Source organism: Mustelus asterias, chromosome 15 (assembly GCF_964213995.1).
Source record: "Mustelus asterias chromosome 15, sMusAst1.hap1.1, whole genome shotgun sequence".
Lineage (NCBI taxonomy): Eukaryota > Metazoa > Chordata > Chondrichthyes > Carcharhiniformes > Triakidae > Mustelus > Mustelus asterias.
This window is the reverse complement of record NC_135815.1, coordinates 56,536,565-56,561,464: the sequence shown is the minus strand read 5'-3', so window position 1 is coordinate 56,561,464 and position 24,900 is coordinate 56,536,565. Positions and strand designations below refer to the sequence as shown.

General features: G+C 43.9%; 1 protein-coding gene across 1 annotated transcript in view; it reads left to right on the top strand.

Annotated features, from left to right (window-relative positions):
• Positions 1-376: 376 nt before the first annotated feature.
• Positions 377-24,900, top strand: part of LOC144504525 (protein FAM161A-like) — a 41,184-nt gene continuing 16,660 nt past the window's right edge. Inside the window, exons 1-3 of the mRNA XM_078229944.1 lie at positions 377-577; positions 9,717-9,970; positions 12,696-13,856. Of these exons, the coding sequence (XP_078086070.1) occupies positions 431-577; positions 9,717-9,970; positions 12,696-13,856 (1,562 nt within the window). The 5' untranslated portion in view covers positions 377-430. The remainder of the gene's footprint in view (positions 578-9,716; positions 9,971-12,695; positions 13,857-24,900) is intronic.

Sequence of the window (24,900 nt, the reverse complement as noted above, 5' to 3'; positions counted from 1 at the left end):
ACTAAATTATTATTATCAGGTGACAATAATAAATCAACTTCCAATGCTCTGAGGAAGGGTCATGGAGACTCGAAATGTCAGCTCTGTTGTCTCTCCTCAGATGCTATCAGACCTGAGATTTTCTGTTTTTGTTTCAAATTACAATGACCGCTTTCAATTACGGACGCCAAAATTTGCTGTCAATGTTATAGCGATGAGTGTGAATATTGACAACTTCACCACTGTGACAATCAAAAAATTATGGAGCCAACGTATTCCCGCCTTATTCTGCAGAGGAATATGCGGCAGAGAATGAGCACAATCGCGCTTTAAAGATGATTGTTTTTGGCCGGGTCAGCTGCCCGTACTATTAATCTCACCCCACCCCCACCCCACACCCCACACCGAGGCCGTTACTCGGAGCTGGCGGCGGTTTAACGGGCGAGTCGGTATGCAGAATCCTCATCGAAACTCGGTTCTCATCACTTCGTGCATCAAAACCCCAGTGGACCCCAAAACCAAAATACCCACCGCTCTGTACGAGAGAAAGGAGGCCCAGCCTCTCCGAATGAGGCAGAAGCTACCAGATGCCGAGGAGGTGAAGGGGCGAGCGGAGGGGCGGGGCGGGGGAGAAGCGAGCGGGGGAGGGCGGGGCGGGGAAGAAGCGAGCGGAGGGGCGGGGCGGGGAAGAAGCGAGCGGAGGGGCGGGGCGGGGGAGAAGCGAGCGGGGGAGGGCGGGGCGGGGGGGGGGCGGAGGAGGAGCGAGCGGGGCAGAGGAGGAGCGAGCGGGGGGGCGGGGCAGAGGAGGAGCGAGCGGGGGCGGGACGGGGGAGGGGCGAGCGGGGGGCGGGACGGGAGGGGCGAGCGGGGGGGCGGGACGGGGGAGGGGCGAGCGGGGGGGCGGGACGGGGGAGGGGCGAGCGGGGGGACGGGGGAGGGGCGAGCGGGGGGGGGGGGGACGGGGGAGGGGCGGGGGGGGGGGACGGGGGAGGGGGGGGGGGGGACGGGGGCGGGGGGGGACGGGGGAGGGGCGAGCGGGGGGGCGGGACGGGGGAGGGGCGAGCGGGGGGGCGGGACGGGGGAGGGGCGAGCGGGGGGCGGGGCAGGGGAGGCTTGGTACGAAGCGTCTGTCGGTGTTGGGCAGGGCGGCAGCGTTGTTAATAGTAACGGATACCCGCAACTGGAGCGGTTTTCAGCATTGCCAAGTGTCAGCATTTGGGGCAGCGTTAGAAACCCCTTTACTCTTTTAAAATGAAAATTGTTCAAGTAAGTGTATTTAAAAAAACAACGTAAGCGGACGGCAGGGTTTGCCTGGAAAAGTCTTAATATAAATGCCTGTCTGGATTTATTGTCCTGTCAATAAAATAAGTTGTCTCAATCCACTTTTCTTTCAAAGGAAGTTTTGGTCCTCCCATCTCCGGTATAGATTTTCAATCCTCGTAGTTGGGTCTTCTGAGATTTCGATTCTTGTTCTGATTTCGGCCGCAGTATCCGTAATGGTAGCTAGAAATTTTCACAACGACGATTGTACTTATTGAATGTGGCGTTTGTTGGTAATAAACTAATTTTAATTCTACATACTCGTCAAGGATATCGAGTAATGTGTCAGGACAAACATTGACTTTTAAAAAGTCGTGTGTACTTTATAAACAGATGTCAGGGAGTGATTTCAAGGCTTTCCGGAGAAGCATTGGCTGGTTATGAATTCATTATATCATTTGAATCTTCCATTACACTAGCCTCTTCGCATTAAGCCGCTAAAGTTGGCTTCACTTATTCCGGGCAAAGTTGGGATAAAGTCATGTGAAGTTCGTATTCATCTATACATGGGCTTTAGCTTGATTCATTTCCATTTCTTGTAATATTTTTGTTTAAACATTGATGGCAATGATTAGAGTTCCTGAGGATGATAAAGAAGACGAACATTAGTAGAAACATAACGATTATGTCAGCATACATATACAGCTAATACTGGAAGATAATTTCCTTAAAAATCAACTTTAGTACCCCGACTTTATTTAGTTTTCTAAATAAAAGTACGTATGTGGGGGGTCCAAAACTAGGTACCCTTAATAAAAATAGTCACGAATAAATCTGAATTTAGAAGAAACCCCTCTCCCCAGAGTGATTAAAATGTGGGATTTGTTACCATTAGTAGTGGTTAATGTGAATAACAAATGCTTTTAAATGGAAGCTGGATATACATGAGAGAGAGAGAAAGGAATAGAGGTGATTATGCTGAAAAGGTTTGGTCAAGATGGGAGGAGGCTTGTGTGGAGCATAAACATCAACGCAGATCAGTTGAGTAAAATGGCTACTTCCGTGCTGTAAGTTCTAGGTAATTTTCGGAAGATTGTCAAGGCTTAGGAGAGGGTGCAGAGGAGATTTGGGGGATTAGTAATGTGGAGAGGCTAGAGAAGTTGGGATTGTTCTCAGAGCAAAGAAGGTTAAGTGGAGATTTAATAGAGGTGCTCAAAATTACAAGGGGTTTTGATTGAGTAGATATGAACAACTGGAGCATCAGTGATTAGAGGACCAAAATTCATAGTAATTGACAAAAAAAATCCAGGCAGAGATGAGATTTTTTTTTTTTACCCACTTTGTTGTTATTGTCCAAAAGGCATTGCCTGAAAGGGTGGTAGCAGCAGATTCAACAGTCACTTTCAAAATAAAATTGGATATAGGATTGAAAATAATTTTTTTGCAGACCTGTGTGGCAAGAGCAAGGGACTTGGGGTGGCACAGTGGTTAGCACTTCTGCCTCACAGCGCCAGGGACCTGGGTTCGATTTCCAGCTTGGGTCACTGTGTGGAGTTTGCACGTACTCCCCGTGTCTGCGTGGGTTTCCTCCGAGTGCTCCAGTTTCCTCCCACAGTCCAAAGATGTTCAGGTTAGTGGGTTGGCCGTGGTAAATTGCCCCTTAGTGTCAGCGGGATTAGCTAGGGTAAATGCATGGGGTTATGGGGGTAGGGCCTGGGTGGGATTGTGGTCGGTGCAGACTCGATGGGCTGAATGGCCTCCTCCTACACTGTAGAATTCTATGATTCTATGACTTGGATTAATTGGATAGCTCTATGAAAGGGCTGGCACAAGCATAATGCACCTAATGGCCTCCTTTTATGAGATATTATTCCAGACCTAGAGCATTGTGATTAACCTCTAATTGCCCTCTGAACTAGTCTAGCAAGCCACTACTGAGTTAAATCAACAAAAATGTCCAACAATAAAACCATCTGGATCACCCTGCATTAATCTAGGTAGGCATTGATCATGACAAAGGCATACTCAGCCCAGTCAACGTGGCAAAGTCAACCTCACTAACATCCAGGACTTGTGCCACAGTAGGGAGAGGTGTCCTGCAGCCAAGTCAAGCAAAAGCCTGACATAGTTAAATTCATAGAATCATATCTTACAACCACTGTCCCAGACTCCTCTTTCACATTACTTGTCTTGTTCCACCAGCACGTCAGACCCACCAGAACTGGTAACAGTGTAGCATATATATATATATATATAGTCAAAAGGGAGTGGCCTTGGGGGAGTCCTCAGCATTGACTCCAGATCCCCTGTATCAGATCAAATGTGGCAAGAAAATGTCTTGCTGATTACCAACTTTTACCATCTCTCAGCTGATGGGCAGGATTTTCTGCACCCCTGCAACATGTTTTGTGGTAGCAGAGGCGGCTCACCATGGGCCAGTAACAGGATCTTCTGGTCCTGCCACAGCCAATGGAATTTCCTGTTATATGAACCCCCCTGCCGCCGAGAAACTGGGTTCACCAATGGTGGGAGCAGAAGATCCCACCCGCGGGAACAGCTGGAAAATTCCTGCCAATGAATCAGGACTCATCCATCTTGAACACCAATTGGAAGAAGCACTGAGGGTAGAAAAGGCATATAATGTACTCAAGCTGGGGTATTTCAATGTCCATCACCAAAAACTACTCAATACTGCCACCAATGGCCTAGTCCTCAAGGATATAGCATAGCTGCCAGACTTGGGCCTGTGGAAGGTGATGAGGGAACCAACAAGAAGGAAAAACGTATTTGAGCTCATCCTGATCTGCCAGTCATAGATGCATCAATCTATGATGTTATTAGTAGAAGCAACCACTGCATTGTTCTTGTGAAGTAAGAAGTCTCACAACACCAGGTTAAAGTCCAACAGGTTTATTTGGTAGCAAATACCATAAGCTTTCGGAGCGCTGCCACTTCGTCAGATGGAGTGACAATCTGTTCTCCAACAGTGCACAGAGACACAGAAATCAAATTACAGAATACTAATTAGAATGCAAATCTCTACAGCCAGCCAGGTCTTAAAGGTACAGATAATGTGGGTGGGCTGTAGATAATGTATCAGGAAATGTGCGAGAACCTCTCCTGCTATGTCGAGGGCATCTTGAAACCCATTGTACAAAGAACCCCCAGCTTTTGTCGTGACACTACAGACTTCCTACAGAAACTCAACACACATGGAGCAGTTGAACCAGGAGCACTCCTCGTCACAATGGATGTCTCGGCACTCTACACCAGCATCCCCCACGAGGATGGTATTGCTGCAACGGCCTCAGTACTCAATGCCGTCAACTGCCAGTTTCCAGATGCAATTTTACAACTCATCCGCTTCATCCTGGACCACAATATCTTCACCTTCAACAACCAGTTCTTCATCCAGACACACGGAACAGCCATGGGGACCAAATTCGCACCTCAATATGCCAACATCTTCATGCACAGGTTCGAACAAGACTTCTTCACCGCACAGGACCTTCAACCGATGCTATACACTAGATACATCGATGACATTTTCTTCCTTTGGAGTCATGGTGAGCAATCACTGAAACAACTATATGATGACATCAACAAGTTCCATCCCACCATCAGACTCACCATGGACTACTCTCCGGAATCGGTTGCATTCTTGGACACACGCATCTCCATTAAGGACGGTCACCTCAGCACCTCACTGTACCGCAAACCCACGGATAACCTCATGATGCTCCACTTCTCCAGCTTCCACACTAAACACGTAAAAGAAGCCATCCCCTACGGACAAGCCCTCCGAAAACACAGGATCTGCTCGGATGAAGAGGATCGCAACAGACACCTCCAGACGCTGAAAGATGCCCTCATAAGAACAGGATATGGCGCTCGACTCATCGATCAACAGTTCCGATGCGCCACAGCGAAAAACCGCACCGACCTCCTCAGAAGACAAGCACGGGACACGGTGGACAGAGTGCCCTTCGTCGTCCAGTACTTCCCCGGAGCGGAGAAGCTACGGCATCTCCTCCGGAGCCTTCAACATGTCATTGATGAAGACGAACATCTCGCCAAGGCCATCCCCACACCCCACTTCTTGCCTTCAAACAACCACGCAACCTCAAACAGACCATTGTACGCAGCAAACTACCCAGCCTTCAGGAGAACAGTGACCATGACACCACACAACCCTGCCACAGCAACCTCTGCAAGACGTGCCGGATCATCGACATGGATGCCATCATCTCACGTGAGAACACCATCTACCAGGTACACGGTACATACTCTTGCAACTCGGCCAACGTTGTCTACCTGATACGCTGCAGGAAAGGATGTCCCGAGGCATGGTACATTGGGGAAACCATGCAGCCGCTACGACAACGGATGAATGAACACCGCTCGACAATCACCAGGCAAGACTGTTCTCTTCCTGTGGGGGAGCACTTCAGCAGTCACGGGCATTCAGCCTTGGATCTTCAGGTAAGCGTTCTCCAAGGCGGCCTTCACGACACACGACAGCGCAGAGTCGCTGAGCAGAAACTGATAGCCAAGTTCCGCACACATGAGGACGGCCTAAACCGGGATGGTGGATTTATGTCACATTATCAGTAACCCCCACAGCTTTCCCCCTGATCTTGCAGAATCTTACTAGCTGTTCTGTCTGGAGACAATACACATCTCTTTAACCTGTGTTTAATGTTCCCTCCACCCACATTATCTGTACTTTTAAGACCTGGCTGGCTGTAGAGATTTGCATTCTAATTAGTATTCTGTAACTTGATCTCTGTGTCTCTGTGCACTGTTGGAGAACAGATTTTCACTCCATCTGACGAAGGGGCAGCGCTCCGAAAGCTTATGGTATTTGCTACCAAATAAACCTGTTGGACTTTAACCTGGTGTTGTGAGACTTCTTACTGTGCTTACCCCAGTCCAACGCCGGCATCTCCACATCTTGTTCTTGTGAAGACAAAGTCCCATTTTCCCATCTTTGCTTTCTCATAAATAAAAACAGGGAATGCTGGAGAAACTCAGCAGGTCTGGCAGCATCTGTAGGATCGCAACATTTAAGAAGTATTTAGATGAGCACTTGAAATGTCATAGCATTCAAAAACTGGAAAATGGGTTTAGAATAGATAGGTCCTTGATGATTGGTGCAGACATGATGGACCAAAGGACCTCTTTCTGTGCTGTAAAATTGTGACTTTGTGAGAGAAACAGTTAAGAAAAGTTTCAACTCTGTTTGTCTCTTCATCAGAACTAAAGAGAGGGAAAATGTGTTGGATATTATACGATGGCAGGGAGAAGTTGATCATGTTGTGTGGCATTGACTGTGCTAAATGGAAGCGATTTAGAACAGATCAAGCAGCTCACAACTGTGCATCATTGAAGCATTGATGGCCATCAGCAGTTGCAGAATTGTATCTCAATATGATCTGTAGTCTCATGACCCTACATTTCCCTCACTCGATTATGCCAAGCTGGAGAATCAACTGGTTCAAATAGGAATATAGATGAACTTGCCGGAAGATGTACCATGTCTACCTAAAAATGAAATGTGAATTTGATGAAGCTTACAGAACTTGCATGCTAAACAGTGGATGCAAACGCCACAGACAGACCCAAGTGATCTTACGAACAACGAGCAGATGAAAACTCTCAGTCCTGTTACATCTAAGTCATGATTGGTGTTGGACAGTTAAACAAATAAGAGGAGTAGGAGGCTCCATGAACATCCCTTTCCTCAATAATGGTGCAGTTCATCACGTATACAAAAGGGAAGGCTGAAGAGTTTCCAACTATCTTCAGTCAGAAATGCTGGGTGGATGATCCATCTCAGCCTCCTGAGGTCCCCACCATCACTCTTCAACCTATTCAATTCATTTCATGTGAGATCAAGAAATGGCTGAGCACACAGAATATAGCAACAGCTATGAGCTCCAACAATATCCTGGCTGTAGTGCTGAAGACCTGTGCTCTGGAACTAGCCACACTTCTAACCAAGCTGTTCTAATATAACTACAACACCAGCATCTACCTGAAAATGTGCCTAGGTTTGTCCTATACACAAAAAACAGGACAAATCTAATCTAAACAACTACTATTTTGATTTGATTTATTATTGTCACATGTATTGGTATACAGTCAAAAGTATTATTTCTCACGTGCTATACAGACAAAGCATTCCAACCATAGAGTACACAGGGGAGAAGGAAAGGAGAATAGTGTTACAGTCATAGCTAGTGTATAGAGAAAGATCAACTTAATATAAGGTAGGTACATTCAAAAGTCTGATGGCAGCAGGGAAGATGTTGTTCTTGAGTCGGTTGGTACGTGATCTCAGACTTTTGTATCTTTTTCCCGACGGAAGATGGTGGAAGAGTATGTCCGGGGTGGGTGAGGCCTTTGATTATGCTGGCTGCTTTTCCGAGGCTGTGGGAAGTATAGATGAAGTGAATGAATGGGAGGCTGGGTTGCGTGATGGACTGGGCTTCGTTCACAACCCTTTGTAGTTTCTTGCGGTCTTGGTCAGAACGGGAGCCATACCAAACTGTGATATATCGGGAAAGGATGCTTTCTATAGTACATCTGTAAAAATTGGTGAGAGTCGTAGCAGACATGCCAAATTTCCTTAGCTTAACCCATCAGTCTGCTTGCAAGCATCAGCAAAATGATGGATGGTATTGTCGACAATACCATTCAGGTGCCACCTACTTATCAATAACCTGTTCACTGATATTCAGTTCTTGTTCTGTCAAGACCATTTGGCTTCAAATGTTATTATACCTTTGATCCAAAGGTGGACAAAAAGACTGAATTGCAGAACTGAGGTGAAATCAGATTGCATTTGAAGTGTTGCATCAAGGAGCCCCAGTAAAATTGAAGTCAATGGGAACCAAGTGGAAACTCTCCCCTCATTGGAGTCTCACAAAAGAAGCTGATTGTGGTTTTTGGAGGCCAATCATCTCAACCTCAGGACACTACTGCCAGGAATATCTCAGGCCATTAGATTAGACCTAATTATAATGCTTCATCCATAACGTTCTCTGCACTATAAGTTCCAGAGAGGGGATTTAGCTGATGATTGCATATTGTTGAGTTCCATTTGTAATTTCCCAGGTAATGAACTTGCCTGTGCCTAAAAACAGCAAGACCTGGATAACACTTAGGTTTGGGCCAACAAGTGGCAAGTAACATTATGTCACACAAGTACCCAGTAACAACTGTCTCCAACAAGAGACATTCTGACCATCTCCCTTGACATTCAAAGATATTACCAACACTGAAATCCCACTATTAATATCCTGGGATCACCATTAACCAGAAACTTAAAAACAGTGAAAGATGGCGCCGGAGCGAGGCAAGTTCTTGCAAACTATGCCCAGCATACCTTCTAATTCTATCTTTTACTCTCGCTCTGTGCTTCTAAAACTTCATTCTAACTCTTTTAAACTCTCTATCTTTCTCTACACCCTAGCTATGTCTGTAACACTACGTTCTGCACTCTGTCCTTTCCTTCTCTATGATCAGTATGCTTTGTATAGCGCGCAAGAAACAATACTTTTCACTGTATACTAATACACGTGACAATAAATAAATCCAATCAAATTGGGTCAGCTACATGTATATTGTGACTACAAGAGTGTTCAGGGGCTGGGTATTCTGTGGCTAGTGATTCTCCAAAGACTTTCCACTGTCTACAGGGCACAAGTTGGGAATGTGGAAGGATAAGCTGCATTTGCCTGGATGAATGCAGCTCCAGCAACACTCAAAGTTGCTCAACACAATCCAGGACAAAGCAGCCTGCTTGCTTGATACCCCATTTGATACCTTAAACATTCACTTTCATCACCACTGGCACAATATTGCTGCAGTGTGTACCATACAGAAGATGCATTGCAGAACTAGCCAAGGCTTCTTTGCTCACATCTCCAAATCCTGTGACTTCCATCAGCTGGGCAGATAAGGGCACCAGATACATGGGAATACGTCCCCACCAAATTGCACGCCATTTAGCGAACCTTTCATCACATCGGCCTCAGTGGTTTAAGGAATTCTCCACCACCTTCTTAAGGACACAGTGCTGTACATGCCAGAGATGCCAACATCCCTGAATGAGTTTTTAAAAGTTCCTAACTAATTTGAGCCCAATATCAGAATTATTCTGATTTTTTTTTTACAGAAATTAACTTGTATTTACCACAATTTTAAGCTATTTGTTAGTGATTCATTGGCATTTGTATCTTTTTCTGTACACCCTTTTCAGATGTATTAACCCAGTGTTGTTTCCTTTCATTTCATCTTTTTGTTTTTTTATAGAGATGATGGGCTGAATGGTCTCCTGTCTTTAACATTTCTATAACTTAATTGTTTTTATAATTATCAATCATACGCTAATAGTACCATGGTATTTTCGTGAAATGATACGTGTACATTGTGATTTTAAAAATTAGTTAACCAATTTTCTCTGTACTTAGAGTGAAAATGATTCTGATTCTGACACCAGTGAAACAGAGCATCCTAAACAAATTCATTGTACGGAGGATAAGGAATCAGTAATCCCCAGCAGTTTAAGTGGCATGTCCAATGAAGACTACTATAAGAAAATTAAGGAACTAAAAGATGCACATGTACAAACTATGGCAATGCTAGCAAAATTGTATGAAAATAAACTCTGTGTCGGAGACGTAACTGCTTCAGAGGATCCCTGTGAATCTTCAGTGCGTTGCAGGTAGGGCACGTTGAGAACTAAATATAATATATTCAAAGGCAAGTTAGATTATCCTGGCCGACTGCCACTGTACTGAAGAATACCAGGGCAGTATGGTTCTTTTTATCGTGGTGAAATTATGAATATAATGCACACTATCAAAATTTAACTAGTTGAGGTAGGTACCAGTATGTACAATATGGTAACTCATGGCAAATATCATTGCCTGCTAGGTCTAAGGGGAGCTACGATACAGATGACATTCAAATTTTACTTTAAATTAATTTTCAACCAAATAGCAGTATTTGTCAGAGGCAGATTGTTGATTTTCACCTCCACAAAAAATGCATAATGTTTCTTTTTCCAGTTTACTTCAGATTGCTTACCACTAGTCCCAGTCTCTACCATTAATGCACCTATTCCAGCACCCTCTCCACCTCCTACTCCATTCACCAATACATATCTACTGAATTCTTAACCTACTAGAGTGTTAGGTTCTTCTTTCTCCTGGATGGGACTACTTCTGATCATTACTTCATCTCTTTGACCGCACAGTTCCCCTGTTAACTACTCCCTAATCATTCTTTATACAGCTAGAAATATTATCCATTAACTCTCATTAGCAACTTCTTAAATTCACATCTCTTCTCTCTCTTCCCCCCCCCCCCCCCCCCTCAGGCCCATCTGTACTGACAAGTGCCTCATTCACCTGCTCAATAATTACCATGTTCCTACCTTTGGTAGATCCAATTCAGGTGGGAGTTATAAAATAAATGGCAGAACCATCAGGAGCATAGACACACGGAGAGATCTGGGAGTACAGGTCCACAGATCCTTAAAAGTGGCAGCACAGGTGGAAAAGTTGGTGAAGAAAGCATACGGCATGCTTGCCTTCATTGGCTGGGGCATCAATTATAAACATTGGCAAATTATGTTAGTTATATAAAACATTGGCTAGGCCACATTTGGAATACTGTGTTCAATTCTGGTCACCACACTACCAGAAGGATGTGGTGGCTTTAGAGGGAATACGGAAAAGGTTTACCAGGATGTTGCCTGGTATGGAGGGTATTAGCTATGGGGAGAGATTGAATAAACTTGGATTGTTCTCCCTGGGAAGACAAAGGCTGAAGAGCAATCTGATAGAAGTTTATAAAATTATGAGGGGCATAGATAAGGTGAACAGTTGGAAGCTTTTTCCCAGGGCAGAAATGACAATCACAAGAGGGCACAAGTTCAAGGTAAGGGGGAAAAGTTCAGTAGAGATGTGCGGGGGAAGTTTTTTATACAAAGGGAGGGTAGGGGCCTGGAATGCACTGCCAAGTGAGGTGGTTGGAGCAAATATGTTAGCGACATTTAAGACTTATCTGTACAGGCACATGAACAGACGGGATATAGAGGGATACAGGCGGTTGGTCTAGTTGGTAGGACAACGTGATCGGCGCGGGCTTGGCGGACTGAAGGGCCTATTCCTGTGTTGTGCTATTCTATGTTCTTTGACCGTATGACTACATGTTTCTGGACCAGGGACTAGAACACTTGTGGAATATGATCTGTTTGGCTGTCTACCACTGGACCTGATTTGACCAGTTCAAGCAATATTGCCTTATCACTCTAAGAAAAAACCTCCCATTGATCCACAGTCACCTTGGAGGTCATAGCTAACCCAAACTCTCTGTCACCACTAGTAAGCCCTTCCATACCTTGCATCCATGTCCGGTTTTAAATGTGATTATCATGGGCTTCTTTGTTTAAAAATCAGGCCATTCGTTGGGTTGCCCCCTATTTCTTACACAACCTTTCTCTTAAAAAATCACTGCTGACCCTTATAGCGTTGCCTACCCTTTCAATGGTTGTTCCCTCAATGTGATAGTAACTTAACCATGTATTCAGCACTCTTATTTGAGTCCTTACAGTATAACCTTTGATGAAATCACCAGTGTAATTATTTGTGACTTCTACCACAACTGGGGTTGCCTTTGCTATAACTTGATACAATCAAAACTGAGCCATCCTATTGTGCTTTTGGCACTGACCCACCAGCCTTTTAGACTGCACACTTGGGCAGAGCCAGGTGATGGTCGACATGATTTTTTAATCTTTTGCCATGAGCTGAGCTTTTCGTTGTCCACTTATGCTTGTATCTCATTGTGCTGTGACTTCTATCCTTCACTGCATTAGTTCAACATATCCATTATCCCAGTTCTGGATTACTGCTTATCTTCACCCTCTTAAGTCTGTCATTGGGGGCTTTTAAAAAATGTGTTCTTGTATGTGATGTGGCTGGAAAGACCTACATTTGTTGCCCATCTCTAATTTCCCTTGAACTGAATAGCTTGCTAGGCCATTTCAGAGGGCAATTATGAGTCAACCACATTGCTGTGGATCTGGAGTCACGAGTAGGCCAGACAAGGTAAGAATGACGGATTTCCTTCCTAAAGAATACTAGTGAACCAGATGGGTTTTTCCAACAATCACTGATGGTTTGATGTTTACCATCACTGAGACTAGCTTTTGATTCCAAATTTTATTCATTGAATTTAAATTCCACCATCTGCCATGGTGTGATCTGAACCTGTGTCTCCAGAGCCTTGTCCTCTGGATTTCTAGTCTTTTCTGCATCACCTCTTCTTCCATGTAGCACTCTTTAGGTGCATGTTTAGAAGAATGGATTGTGTAACTTGTTTTAATGAACATTTCATAATATTCTAAACAAAAACAAACTTACTTTTGTAATTTTTTATAGTTCAGATAAGCAAAATGATGCCCATCTATCTTACATGACAACTGAGGTGGACAATGCTACATACTCAAGTGTTTCAGAAATATCCAGTGAAGATCAAGAAAAAAGTGGAGAAAATATCATGTCCTGTGGAAGGGATCGAATTCAGGGAATGTGGGATGGATTTTCTGTGCAGGAGTATATTTCAGATGAAGAATCCCAGAAGCCTGGAAGCTCAAGTTCACCAAAAATGAAATCAATAAAGAAGGAGCAAAAGCAGTGGACCCCAAAGATCACAGTACCACGCCCTTTCTTGATGACCCTTAGAGAAGCTGAGAAAAAGAAGCACAAGATCAAATCAAGGTCTGAAATTGAAATAGAGAATCATATGTTGAGAAAACAATTAGAGGAGGAAACAGAATGCCAGAAAAAATTCCGTGCTAACCCTGTACCAGCCCATACCTACATTCCACTTTTGGAGGAAATAATAGAACGGAATGAAGAAAGGAGGAGGTTTGTAAAGATGAGAAACAAAGAAATTTTACTAGCGATGCAAAAACCATTTGGCTTTCTTGAAAGAGAGGAGAAGAAGAAAGAAATCAGAAAAATGCAAATAAAGGACCTGAATGTTTCAGTAAAGAAGCCAAGTAAATTTAAAGCAAAACCAGTTCCCAGATATCTGTATGATCAAACAATTAGTGACAGGATTAAAGAGGAAGAACTCTACAGAGAAATTAGGATGAAAGTGAGAGCTCAAGAGATATTACATAGTGCATCCCTTCCAAAAAGTATGCTTCATAATACCTTCTTGGAAAAGAAGAAAGCAACATGTTGCGACCCAGATAAAGAACTTAAATTCAAACCCCAGATTAACACAAAAGTACCAGATTTTAAGATGTTGCACAGAAAGTCTCAAGGACAGCTGATGAGAAAGAAGAACTTGAAATTAACAACCGTGTGTGAACCCTTTCAACTGCTCACTCCTCATATTTGCTCAAAAAAAGAAAAGATTTTGGATGATATAATGGCAGATGAAAACCGGTTGAAAGAGACCCGTTGGCCTTATGTGTCTTGCAGAAACCGGTGGAAATCGCATGACAGCATAAATTTATCTCCATCAGAATCTTTGGACTTGGAAATTGTAAAGGTCACAGAGTCTGCAAAGAAAAGGAACGAAGCTGTTAGGTAAGACCAATTTTAATTTCAACCAATTTCAAGTAATTCATAAAATCAGGTGAAAGTGATTTATCATAGAATCCCTGTAGTGCAGTAGGAGGCCATTTGGCCCATCACGCCTGCACCGACAACAATCCCACCCACGCCCTGTCCCCGTGACCCCACATATTTATCAAGTTAATCCCGCTGATACCAAGGGTGAATTTAGCATGGCCAATCAACCTAAGTCGCACATCTTTGGAGTGTGGGAAGAAACCGAAGCACCCGGAGGAAACTCATGCAGACACGGGGAGAATGTGCAATCTTCACATAGACAGTTATCCAAGGCCAGAATTGAAACTAGGTCCCTGGCGCTGTGAGACAGCAGTGCCAACCACTATGCCACTGCGCTGTCTCTATTTTCTGAAAGTAGCATTTTAATGAAAAGCTTAAATCTCATATTAGAGCTGTCTTGCCCAATAATTTTAAAAAATGAAATCTTGTCAATTTATTAACCTATTGGTTCAGAATTTTATGTCTAAAGGTGGGTAAATAATTTCATGAGCATTTAAAGTTAATTTGATCTGGTGCAGACTCTATGGACTGAATGGCCACTTCCTGCGCTGTAGGGATTCTATGATTTGATTCAAATGTAGAGAGCATTCTGATATTGTTGTGAGGAAATATCAGTACAATGAGAACTTAATGCTGCGTTAGCACACACCTATCCACAAGTAGTACACTGGCATCTTCATATGGAAGTAATGTTTACAAATACATAGGAGATGATCCAAATGTAAAATTTGTGTAGCATCATGCCCAAATGTTCCACAACTTCAATTTGTTCAAAATACTTATTTAAATCTCTCTTCCCACTTCCTTGGAATTAATATTATGAACTTTAAATATGCAATATTAAATATTCCGCATTACATTAAAATTCATGGGATGTTTGAAATAGCAAGCAATGCAAAACCATAAGGATTCCTTAGTAACTTTATTCAGATACATGGTAAAGACAAAATCCCTTTGCCTACTGCAGTGTATAGTATGGATTATTATTTAACCTCACAGCTTTCCATGAGCTAAAGATCAGAATAATATAACAGTGAAATCTGTCTTCTCATTCAAAGGGGCTAGGGCAGCATTTATTGCCCATCCCTAATCGGTTTGAGAATATGGTGGTGAGCTGATTTCTTGAAACACTGCAGTCTATATGATGTAGATACACCTACATTGCTGTTAGGAAGGGACTTCCAAGATTTTTATTCAGCAACAGTGAAGGAATAGGAATATAGTCCCAGGTCAGGATGATTTGTGTCTTGGAAAAGAACTTGCTGCTGGTGTGTTCCCATGCGTCTTTTTTTTCTCTATTCAGTTGCCCTTAAGAAGGGGGTATGGGCTGCCTTCTTGAACTGCTGCAGTCTGTGTGTTGTAGGTACATTTACAGTGCTGTTAGAGAGGGAGTTCCAGGCTTTTGACCCAAAGTCAGTGGAGGAATGGTGATATTTCCAAGCCATAGAGTTTTACAGCACATAAAAAGGCTCTTTGCCCTGAAGATGCAGAGTGGCGTGGAGGGGAACATCCAGATAGTGGTGTTCTGATGTGCTTTTAGATGTTGTAAGAAGTTTAACAACACCAGGTTAAACTTTTAGATGTTCACAGTCATAGATTTGGAAGGTGATGTCCAAGGAGCCTTGGTGAGTTTCTGCAGTGCATGTTGTAGATGGTACACACTGCTGCCACTGTGGACGGGGTGCCAATGAAGCAGGCTGCTTTGTCCTGAATGGTGTCAGGCTGCTTGAGTGCTGTTGGGACTGTACTCATCTAGGTAAGTGGTAGTATCCCATCACACTCCTGACTTGTGCCTTGTGGATTGTGGACTAGCTTTGCGGGGTCCAGAGATGAGTTACTCACTGCATGATCCTTAACATCTGATCTGGAGGATAGCGAATGTGGTCCCGTTGTTTAAGAAGGGTAGCAGGGATAACCCAGGAAATTATAGGCCGGTGAGCTTGACGTCCGTGGTAGGGAAGTTGTTGGAGAGGATTCTTAGAGACAGGATGTATGTGCATTTAGAACGAAACAATCTCATTAGTGACAGACAGCATGGTTTTGTAAGAGGGAGGTCGTGCCTTACAAATTTGGTGGAGTTTTTTGAGGAAGTGACAAAAACAGTTAATGAAGGAAGGGCCGTGGATGTCGTCTATATGGATTTCAGTAAGGCATTTGACAAAGTCCCACATGGCAGGTTGGTTAAGAAGGTTAAGGCTCATGGGATACAAGGAGAAGTGGCTAGATGGGTGGAGAACTGGCTTGGCCACAGGAGACAGAGGGTAGTGGTCGAAGGGTCTTTTTCCGGCTGGAGGTCTGTGACCAGTGGTGTTCCGCAGGGCTCTGTACTGGGACTTCTGCTATTTGTGATATATATAAATGATTTGGAAGAAGGTGTAACTGGTGTAATCAGCAAGTTTGCGGATGACACGAAGATGGCTGGAATTGCGGATAGCGAAGAGCATTGTCGGGCAATACAGCAGGATATAGATAGGCTGGAAAATTGGGCGGAGAGGTGGCAGATGGAGTTTAATCCGGATAAATGCGAAGTGATGCATTTTGGAAGAAATAATGTAGGGAGGAATTATACAATAAATGGCAGAGTCATCAGGAGTATAGAAACACAGAGGGACCTAGGTGTGCAAGTCCACAAATCCTTGAAGGTGGCAACACAGGTGGAGAAGGTGGTGAAGAAGGTATATGGTATGCTTGCCTTTATAGGACGGGGTATAGAGTATAAAAGCTGGAGTCTGATGATGCAGCTGTATAGAACGCTGGTTAGGCCACATTTGGAGTACTGCGTCCAGTTCTGGTTGCCGCACTACCAGAAGGACGTGGAGGCGTTGGAGAGAGTGCAGAGAAGGTTTACCAGGATGTTGCCTGGTATGGAGGGTCTTAGCTATGAGGAGAGATTGGGTAGACTGGGGTTGTTCTCCTTGGAAAGACGGAGAATGAGGGGAGATCTAATAGAGGTATACAAGATTATGAAGAGTATAGATAGGGTGAACAGTGGGAAGCTTTTTCCCAGGTCGGAGGTGACGATCACGAGGGGTCACGGGCTCAAGCTGAGAGGGGCGAAGTACAACTCAGACATCAGAGGGATGTTTTTTACACAGAGGGTGGTGGGGGCCTGGAATGCGCTGCCAAGTAGAGTGGTGGAGGCAGGCACGCTGACATCGTTTAAGACTTACCTGGATAGTCACATGAGCAGCCTGGGAATGGAGGGATACAAACGATTGGTCTAGTTGGACCAAGGAGCGGCACAGGCTTGGAGGGCCGAAGGGCCTGTTTCCTGTGCTGTACTGTTCTTTGTTCTTTGTTCTTTGCTCTGGTAGCCACTGTATTTATATGGCTAGTCCAGTTCAGTTTCTGGTCAATGGTAACCCCCCCAGGATGTTGATCGTTGGGGATTCAGCGATGGTGATGCCATTTGAATGTCAAAGGGTGATGGTTAGATTCTCTCTTGTTACCGAGGGTCATTGCTTGGCATTTGCGTGTGCAAATGTTACTTACCACTTGTCAGCCCAACCCTCAATATTATCCAGGTCTTGCAGCATTTAGACATGAACTGCTTCAGTATTTGAGGAGTCGCAAATAGTGTTGAAAATTTTGCAATCATCAGCGAACATCCCAATTTCTGACCTTATCATGAAAGGAAGAAGCAGCTGAAGATGATTGGGCCTAGTACCCTGAGGGACTCCTGCAGTGATGGCCTGGAACTGAGATGATTGACCTCCAACAACCACACCTATTTTGTTTAGTGCTAGGTAGGACTCCAACCAGCGGGGATTCCCACTGATTCCCATTGATTCCAGTTTTGTTGGGCTCCTTGAGGCCACTCAGTCAAATACTGCTTTGATGTCAAGGGCAGTCACTCAACTTCACCTCTGAATTTAGCTCTTTTGTTAATGTTAGAACCAAGGCTGTAATGAGGTTGGGAGCTGAGTAGCCCTAGTGGAACCCAAATTGAGTGGCAGTGATCAAGTTTTTGTTTAGCAAGTACTGCTCAACAGCACTCTTATTGACCCCTTCAATCACTTTGGTGGTGATCGGGTGCATTCTGATGGGGTGGTAATAGCCTCTACGCAGTGCAAATAATTTAAAATTCAGAAAAGTTTAGTGCGGACTAAAAGACAAAGTGAGCTAGAGAAGGAAACAGGAATAGAGAAACTCAGTTCAGCTGAAATGGCAGTCTTGGCAGCATTTGGTCAAAGTGTAAAGTGGACTTCCTGAGAAATTAGATCTTCAGTGAGTGTTTTCTTATTGTCCTGGATTTATTTAGCTTGGAAAACCAAGGCCAGGTTGTCAGCATATGCAAAGAATGTGATTTTGTGGAAGGGCCACTGGTATATATTTTGAAGGTGCAAGGACTGCTTCCTGTGAACATAAGAACATAAGAACTCAGAGCAGGAGTAGGCCATCTGGCTCCTCGAGCCTGCTCCGCCATTCAATAAGATCATGGCTGGTCTTTTTGTGGACTCAGCTCCACTTACCCACCCACTCACCATAACCCTTAATTCCTTTACTGTTCAAAAATTTATCTATCCTTGCCTTAAAAACATTCAATGAGGTAGCCTCAACTGCTTCACTGGGCAGAGAATTCCACAGATTCATAACCCTTTGTGTGAAGAAGTTCCTCCTCAACTCAGTCCTAAATCTGCTTCCCCTTATTTTGAGGCTATGCCCCCTAGTTCTAGTTTCACCGGCCAGTGGAAACAACTTCCCTGCTTCTATCTTATCTATTCCCTTCATAATCTTATATGTTTCTATAAGATCTCCCCTCATTCTTCTGAATTCCAATGAGTATAGCCCCAGTCTACTCAGTCTCTCCTCATAAGCCAACCCTCTCAACTCCGGAATCAACCTAGTGAATCTCCTTTGCACTCCCTCCAGTGCCAGTATATCCTTTCTCAAGTAAATGTGGGAGCCCTTTTCAGCCTTCCACCTGAATTTCAAGGTCAGGGAAGAACCTCATGCCCCATTCTGTGGTGACCACTCACTCACGATCCAACACCAAAATACCTTGACATCACTGTTGACAATACTTTGACCTACTGACAACACCTCCAGAACACTGGAGCCAAAGTCAAGACAAAAATGAATCTCATACTTGGGGCTGCAGAGCCAACTACCCCCTGCCTCACCTGCCCTTGTCCATCAACAGCAAAGCTCTTCTGCTAAACATAGCTCAGGAGCTGCCACACAAACGTGATAGATAGCCACCTCCAAGCAGTCATGAGAATTATCTCTGAGACATTGAAATCAACACAGTTTGAGTGGTTTCCTGTGCTAGCACACATTGAACCTCCTGATGGCCAGAGAAAACATCCTCCTCAAAAAACACCATTGGCTGACAGCTAGCAAAGCTCCTCCACTGACACAGGATGTCAAAAATCTTATGTAGCCGTCTGAATTCCCATAGTCCCTAATGTAGTACATTGCATCTTCTACAAACTGATGACAGTCCCAACTTCTGGTTGATTACAAACATCACTAACCACAATCTAGTAACTGACCCAAGTGATGAAGTCCCAGGTGTCAATCTTCACAGAAAATTTGGACACTCCTCAATCGCTTGAGTTTGAGTCAGGGAAAATGTGGCCACTTGCTTGACAAGTGGAGCATGAAGAACAGCAACTAATTGTGACCAAGTCAGAGCATTGCCAAAGCGGTGAATGTTGAGACATGCTCTCGGACCCCATCAGAAATCTTGACAAAAGTACAAATGCTGTAATTGCTTGTTTAATCACTCAATGGGCTGACTTGCGTTACCCTGAACCCTCCTCAAATGACTCTTATACTGATCTCAGTCTCAGAGATGTCGATAAAAAGCGGGTATGGTCTCTGACTCTTTCCCTCCATGCATGGTTGTGCTGAAGCATCGCTGCTGCAACCAGGACAGGAAATCCCAGCTGGAAGGATGCAGAAATGTTGAGGTGCAGTCTTTATTGATTGCCCCAGCATCACTGACCAGATGATCTGAGGCATTAAACATGTGCCCCGGGAATTCCATTCCTGGTGGCATCACAACCATTCACACTGCATCAGCTGAGAACGAATGGTTTGTTAACCTAGACATCAAACTACAACTGCTTTCCCAGCCATACATCTCGTCTTAGCTGAGAAATGGAAAATTGCACAAGGAGGAAAGGCATCAAAGTCATTTGTTCTCAGGGTGACTTACTATCATGTATTTTAGGGGATTGTCCCTTATTTTGACTATTGTTCCAAGAGACACTTTTGTGCCATATTTCTAGGATAGCCTGTGAGAGATTGATGCGGGGAGTCTCCAAAGTAAGCTTGAGTAATTTGAACAGGAATTTAAGTGGCCGAGTAGTCCAGCAGAGAGAAGATTATGTTGTCTCTCAGCAAGATCAGTGGTAGTAAATTATGTTTGATTTCGGTACCGCCACGCCCCCAGCCCATGTGCCATCAAGACCTCTCCTCCCCAATCTCTCTAATGTTGAAAGGCCCCAGTCCCACTCTCATGATTACCAACCCCCTCCCCTCCACCCCATAGTCTCATGGTCACCAACACCACCATCCCTCCATCCTGTTCTACAAGAGAGGTGTCCAATTTCTTTTCACAAGAATTGGTTACTTGCTTTGAAAACAAGACAAGCAATATTTGTTACAACCCTCACCCTGATGACTAGAAAAGTGCCCCAATTTGGTACTGTTTGATACTAGCCCAATTACAATCCCTCAAAGGACATGTCTTACAACCTCCAAATCCATCTTGCAAATTGCAACCCTCAAACCCTTGCTAATTTTCAATCATGACCCTTGCTCCTTCCTCTCTCAACCTTCTTGCCCTTCCTCAAATCTTCATACACTTATTTCTTGACTATATATGTGAGTGTTTCCTCTAATCTTCATACACTTATTTATTGACTATATATGTGAGTGCCACAGAAAATCAGCTGGTACATCCAAAGAAATATGGTTTATTTGTAGTTTCCATAACTGATGCCAAAGTTAATGGAAATAATTAGGAAAACCAGGTTATATTACATTTACATGAAAAAGAAAGGGAGAGGGAAATGTCCCAAGGTAATTTAAGAGAGGAGCTAGAAATGTACAAGACCCCTTGGTGTTAGTATAAATGTTAAGCAAAAAACTAAAACAATACCATACAGTAGAAATAGTAGATACAGAGGAAGTTTGGAACTTTAATAGTAGAAATGATATTAAAAATATGATTATTGAAATATTAAATGAATATTTTATACATGTATTCACCAGATAAATACAGCTAATTTGTTATACAATTTCTGGAGTATATCCAACATCTTCAGCAATTTTGAGGTTGGTGCTTCAAAGGTAATTGATAAATTAGGGGATTTAAGATTGACAAATTTCTTGAACCAGATGATCTATAATCATTTTTACTCAATAAGTTGGGGAGAATTTTTGAGGCACTCTCATTGAGCAATTATAGGACATACGGCATAGAAAAGGGACATTTGGCCCAGTCAGTGCCACGCATTAGTGAGATTCTCAAGGACAGGAGACAAGAAACCACTATTTCTCTTTTCAAAAAGTGATAAATCCAATCCAAACAATTAGACAACCAACAGCTGTAATAAATGAAATAATGGTTAATGCTTAAGGACCATGCTGGAGCACTACCAATTTAGGAATAATGTATTAGAAAGATAGCAACATAGAAAATAGGAGCAGGAATATGTCATTCGGCCCTTCAAACCTGCTCTGCCATTCAATATGATCTCTATCTCAATGCCAAACTTCTGTGCTTTCCCCATAACCCTTGACGCCTTTAGAAATCCATTTATTCCCTTCTTAAATATATTCAATGACTTGGCCTCCACAGCCTTCTATGGTATTAAAGAACAGCTAACATTAGTTTAAATGGTTCCTGCCTGCCCTGACTTTGCAACGATTTTACACGAGTGGGCAAGGCCTCAGTTGGGCCACCCACCCACTTCCAATCCAGTCTCAATTTCTAGGCTGGCAGGAGAATTTATCTGGCGTGGAGGAAGACCAAAAATGATCAGACTTAGTCCTCAGGCAGGAATGGGGACGGAGGGGAGGTGGGGTGGGGCGGTGTGCCTCCATCAGAAGCCCTGTTCTGACTTTGGGTCCCTACTTAAGGCCAAGTGATTGCTGGACCTCTCTTCACTCTCCCTTGACACCCCATCATCCACTTTCCACTCCCCCAGGCCTACTCTACCCTCCCCGTCCTTGGATCCCTGAAATGTACCTTGCTGTCTAGTTCCAGAACTGAGGCTCAGGCATTTTCCTGAACTTCCTCTTCTGTCCACTGCAGCTCTTGTCATTGCAGGGGCTAGAGAGCTTCCAGCCAATCAAGTTGACCGGCAGCTCTCTAATGCAAGACTTGCACCTGAGTGAGGGGCGGAAGTCCAGCCTGCAGCCAAATGACGCTCACTAGAGTGTGAAATGGCTGCAGGGCCATTAGATTCAGTGGGGATATGTTCCCTGCCAACTCTTCGGATGACGGGAAGAGGAACACTGCCATCTAAAATACTTGGGCGCATGATTTTTTAAAAACTATTTATTGATCGATGGTGGAACTCCCTATGATCATGGTTTATTTGATTTTCAGAAGCTTTGTCAATATTTCACTCGAAAGACTTATGTGGCTTTTAATTTAACAAGAATTACAGGGTAGAAGTTCAAAAAGTGCACATGATACTTCTAAGTGGAGTAATATTCAACTTGATGAACAAAGAACAATACAGCACAGGAACAGGCCCTTCGGCCCTCCAAGCCCGCGCCGCTCCCTGGTCCAAACTAGACCATTCTTTTGTATCCCTCCATTCCCACTCCGTTCATATGGCTGTCTAGATAAGTCTTAAACGTTCCCAGTGTGTCCGCCTCCACCACCTTGCCTGGCAGCGCATTCCAGGCCCCCACCACCCTCTGTGTAAAATATATGAAGTGGTGAGTGGACTTTTGTGAGATTTGGTTGTTGGAACCCTGATGTTTCTAATTTACATAAATTAACCTAATACTGAGCCAACTACAATTTTCTCATATTTGCCTGCAACACAGATTGGGAAGCAGTCAAGACAAAGGATACAACTAAAACAATTTCTAGAAGGATTGATTGTTTATATAATTAAGGTAAACGGCAAATCAAATGTACTGTCAGAGCCACCTAATGCAATAATTTTGGATATATCAACAAAAAAAAAGCACTATATGTACTATAACAATTGGGGAGCTTTCCTTATAAACATATTAAAGTACTGCCAGACTGTTTTGAATGCATTTACAACTTCAAGGATAAGGCGAAACATGTGAGAGTTTATTTTAATTTCACTGTAGTGAGGTTTTTTAAAAATCTATTAATTTTTAACTGTTTTATCTTCAAAATTGAATTGTGGGCAATTGCTTTTTCAGTTTTCGCCAAATGAGCTTGATTGAAACAGATCACTAGATTGTCACTGCATATAATGAATATCAGAAAGCATCTTGAAAGAAGCTGTTAGAGTCAGAGGATCAGAAGCAACATCAGCATTTTCAAAATTCTAGCTATCCACTAAAATTTAATTCTGTCCAGGATTAGCTCAAAGTTTAGAGAGCTTAACTAAAGCAGTGGTATCAATCACGTTATAGCAAGACTGAGGAGCATTAGCAGGATCAGTGCAACTAACTAAAGTTACTCCCAAATGCTCTGCAGCTCATGTTCAGTTTTAATTTCTTCATCTTGCAGCATATTCTTCTCCTCCTTACTGACCGCACCCCCATGGCAAAAGTAGTTTGCAATGTTGGTTTGAGTCACAAAATTCAAATTTCACGGCATCCGGCAAACTAATCAAGAACCTTGTTTTGGTTTTGTAAGCATGTAGCCCTTTTCTACAAAAGCAAAATGCTCTGGTTTGGATGGGTAGTTGGGGGATATTGGGTGCCAGTTGGGGTGGTGGGACGATCAGGAGAGTATGTGGAGGTAGTCAGGGGTGGGGGGAGAAACATAGTCAGGATATCGGGAGGGTGGTTCAGGGGGTGGGGGGAGAGTAGTCAAGGGTTGCGGGAAGGTATTTGGGAGTGGAGGGTTGCACATCCAACTCCTGCTTTTATTTTTTACTTTCTAATAATGGGAAGGGGCATTAGTTGGGGGGGGGGCGCGAGGGGGGAATGGTCATGTGGTCACTGGAAAGATGGAGGATGAGTCGTGATCTAATAGAGGTGTATAAAATTATGAAAGGCATAGATGGGGTGAACGATGGGAAGCTTTTTCCCAGGTCGGTGGTGGTGTTCACGAGGGGTCATAGGTTCAAGGTGAGGGGGGCGGGGGGGGTGAGGTTTAACACGGATATCAGAAAGACGTATTTTACACAGAGGGTGGTGAGGGCAAGGTGGTGGAGGCGGACACACTGGGAACGTTTAAGATTTATCTAGATAGCCACATGAACGGAGTGGGAATGGAGGGATACAAAAGAATAGTCTAGTTTGGACCAGGGAGCGGCATGGGCTTGGAGGGCCGAAGGGCCTGTTCCTGTGCTGTTTTGTTCTTTGAGGTGGTCCGTGGAGGGGGTGTGTTTGGTGATGGGGGGTAGTCACGGGGTTTATGGGGGTCAGTAGTACTGTTACCCAGGAGTTAGAATTAATTTTAATGCTTCTAACCTTTCCTGGGTAACTTTTCTGCTAATATTAAATTGGAGTTTTGGATGTTCCCAGTGAAGGACATTTGCCTATCAGAAGTTTAAACTTTGTTGTGCAGTCCATGCATGGAGACTTCTAGGGTAGCTCCGGGATACAACACCTCTGAGACAGAACTTCTGGGGTCAATGCTTTAGTGAAATGTCAACTCTATTTGTCTCTCCACAGGTGCTTACTATAATTACACAGGGCCCTGGTGCAGTATTGTGTACCATTTTGGTCTCCTTGCCTAACCAAGGTTTTACATGCCTTTGAGAGAGTGCAATGCATGTTCACTAGGCTGATTCCTGGGGTGAACGGTTTTCTTATGAGGAGAGATTGAGTAGACCAGCACTAATTCTGTGGAGTTTAACAGAATGAAAGGTGATCTCAT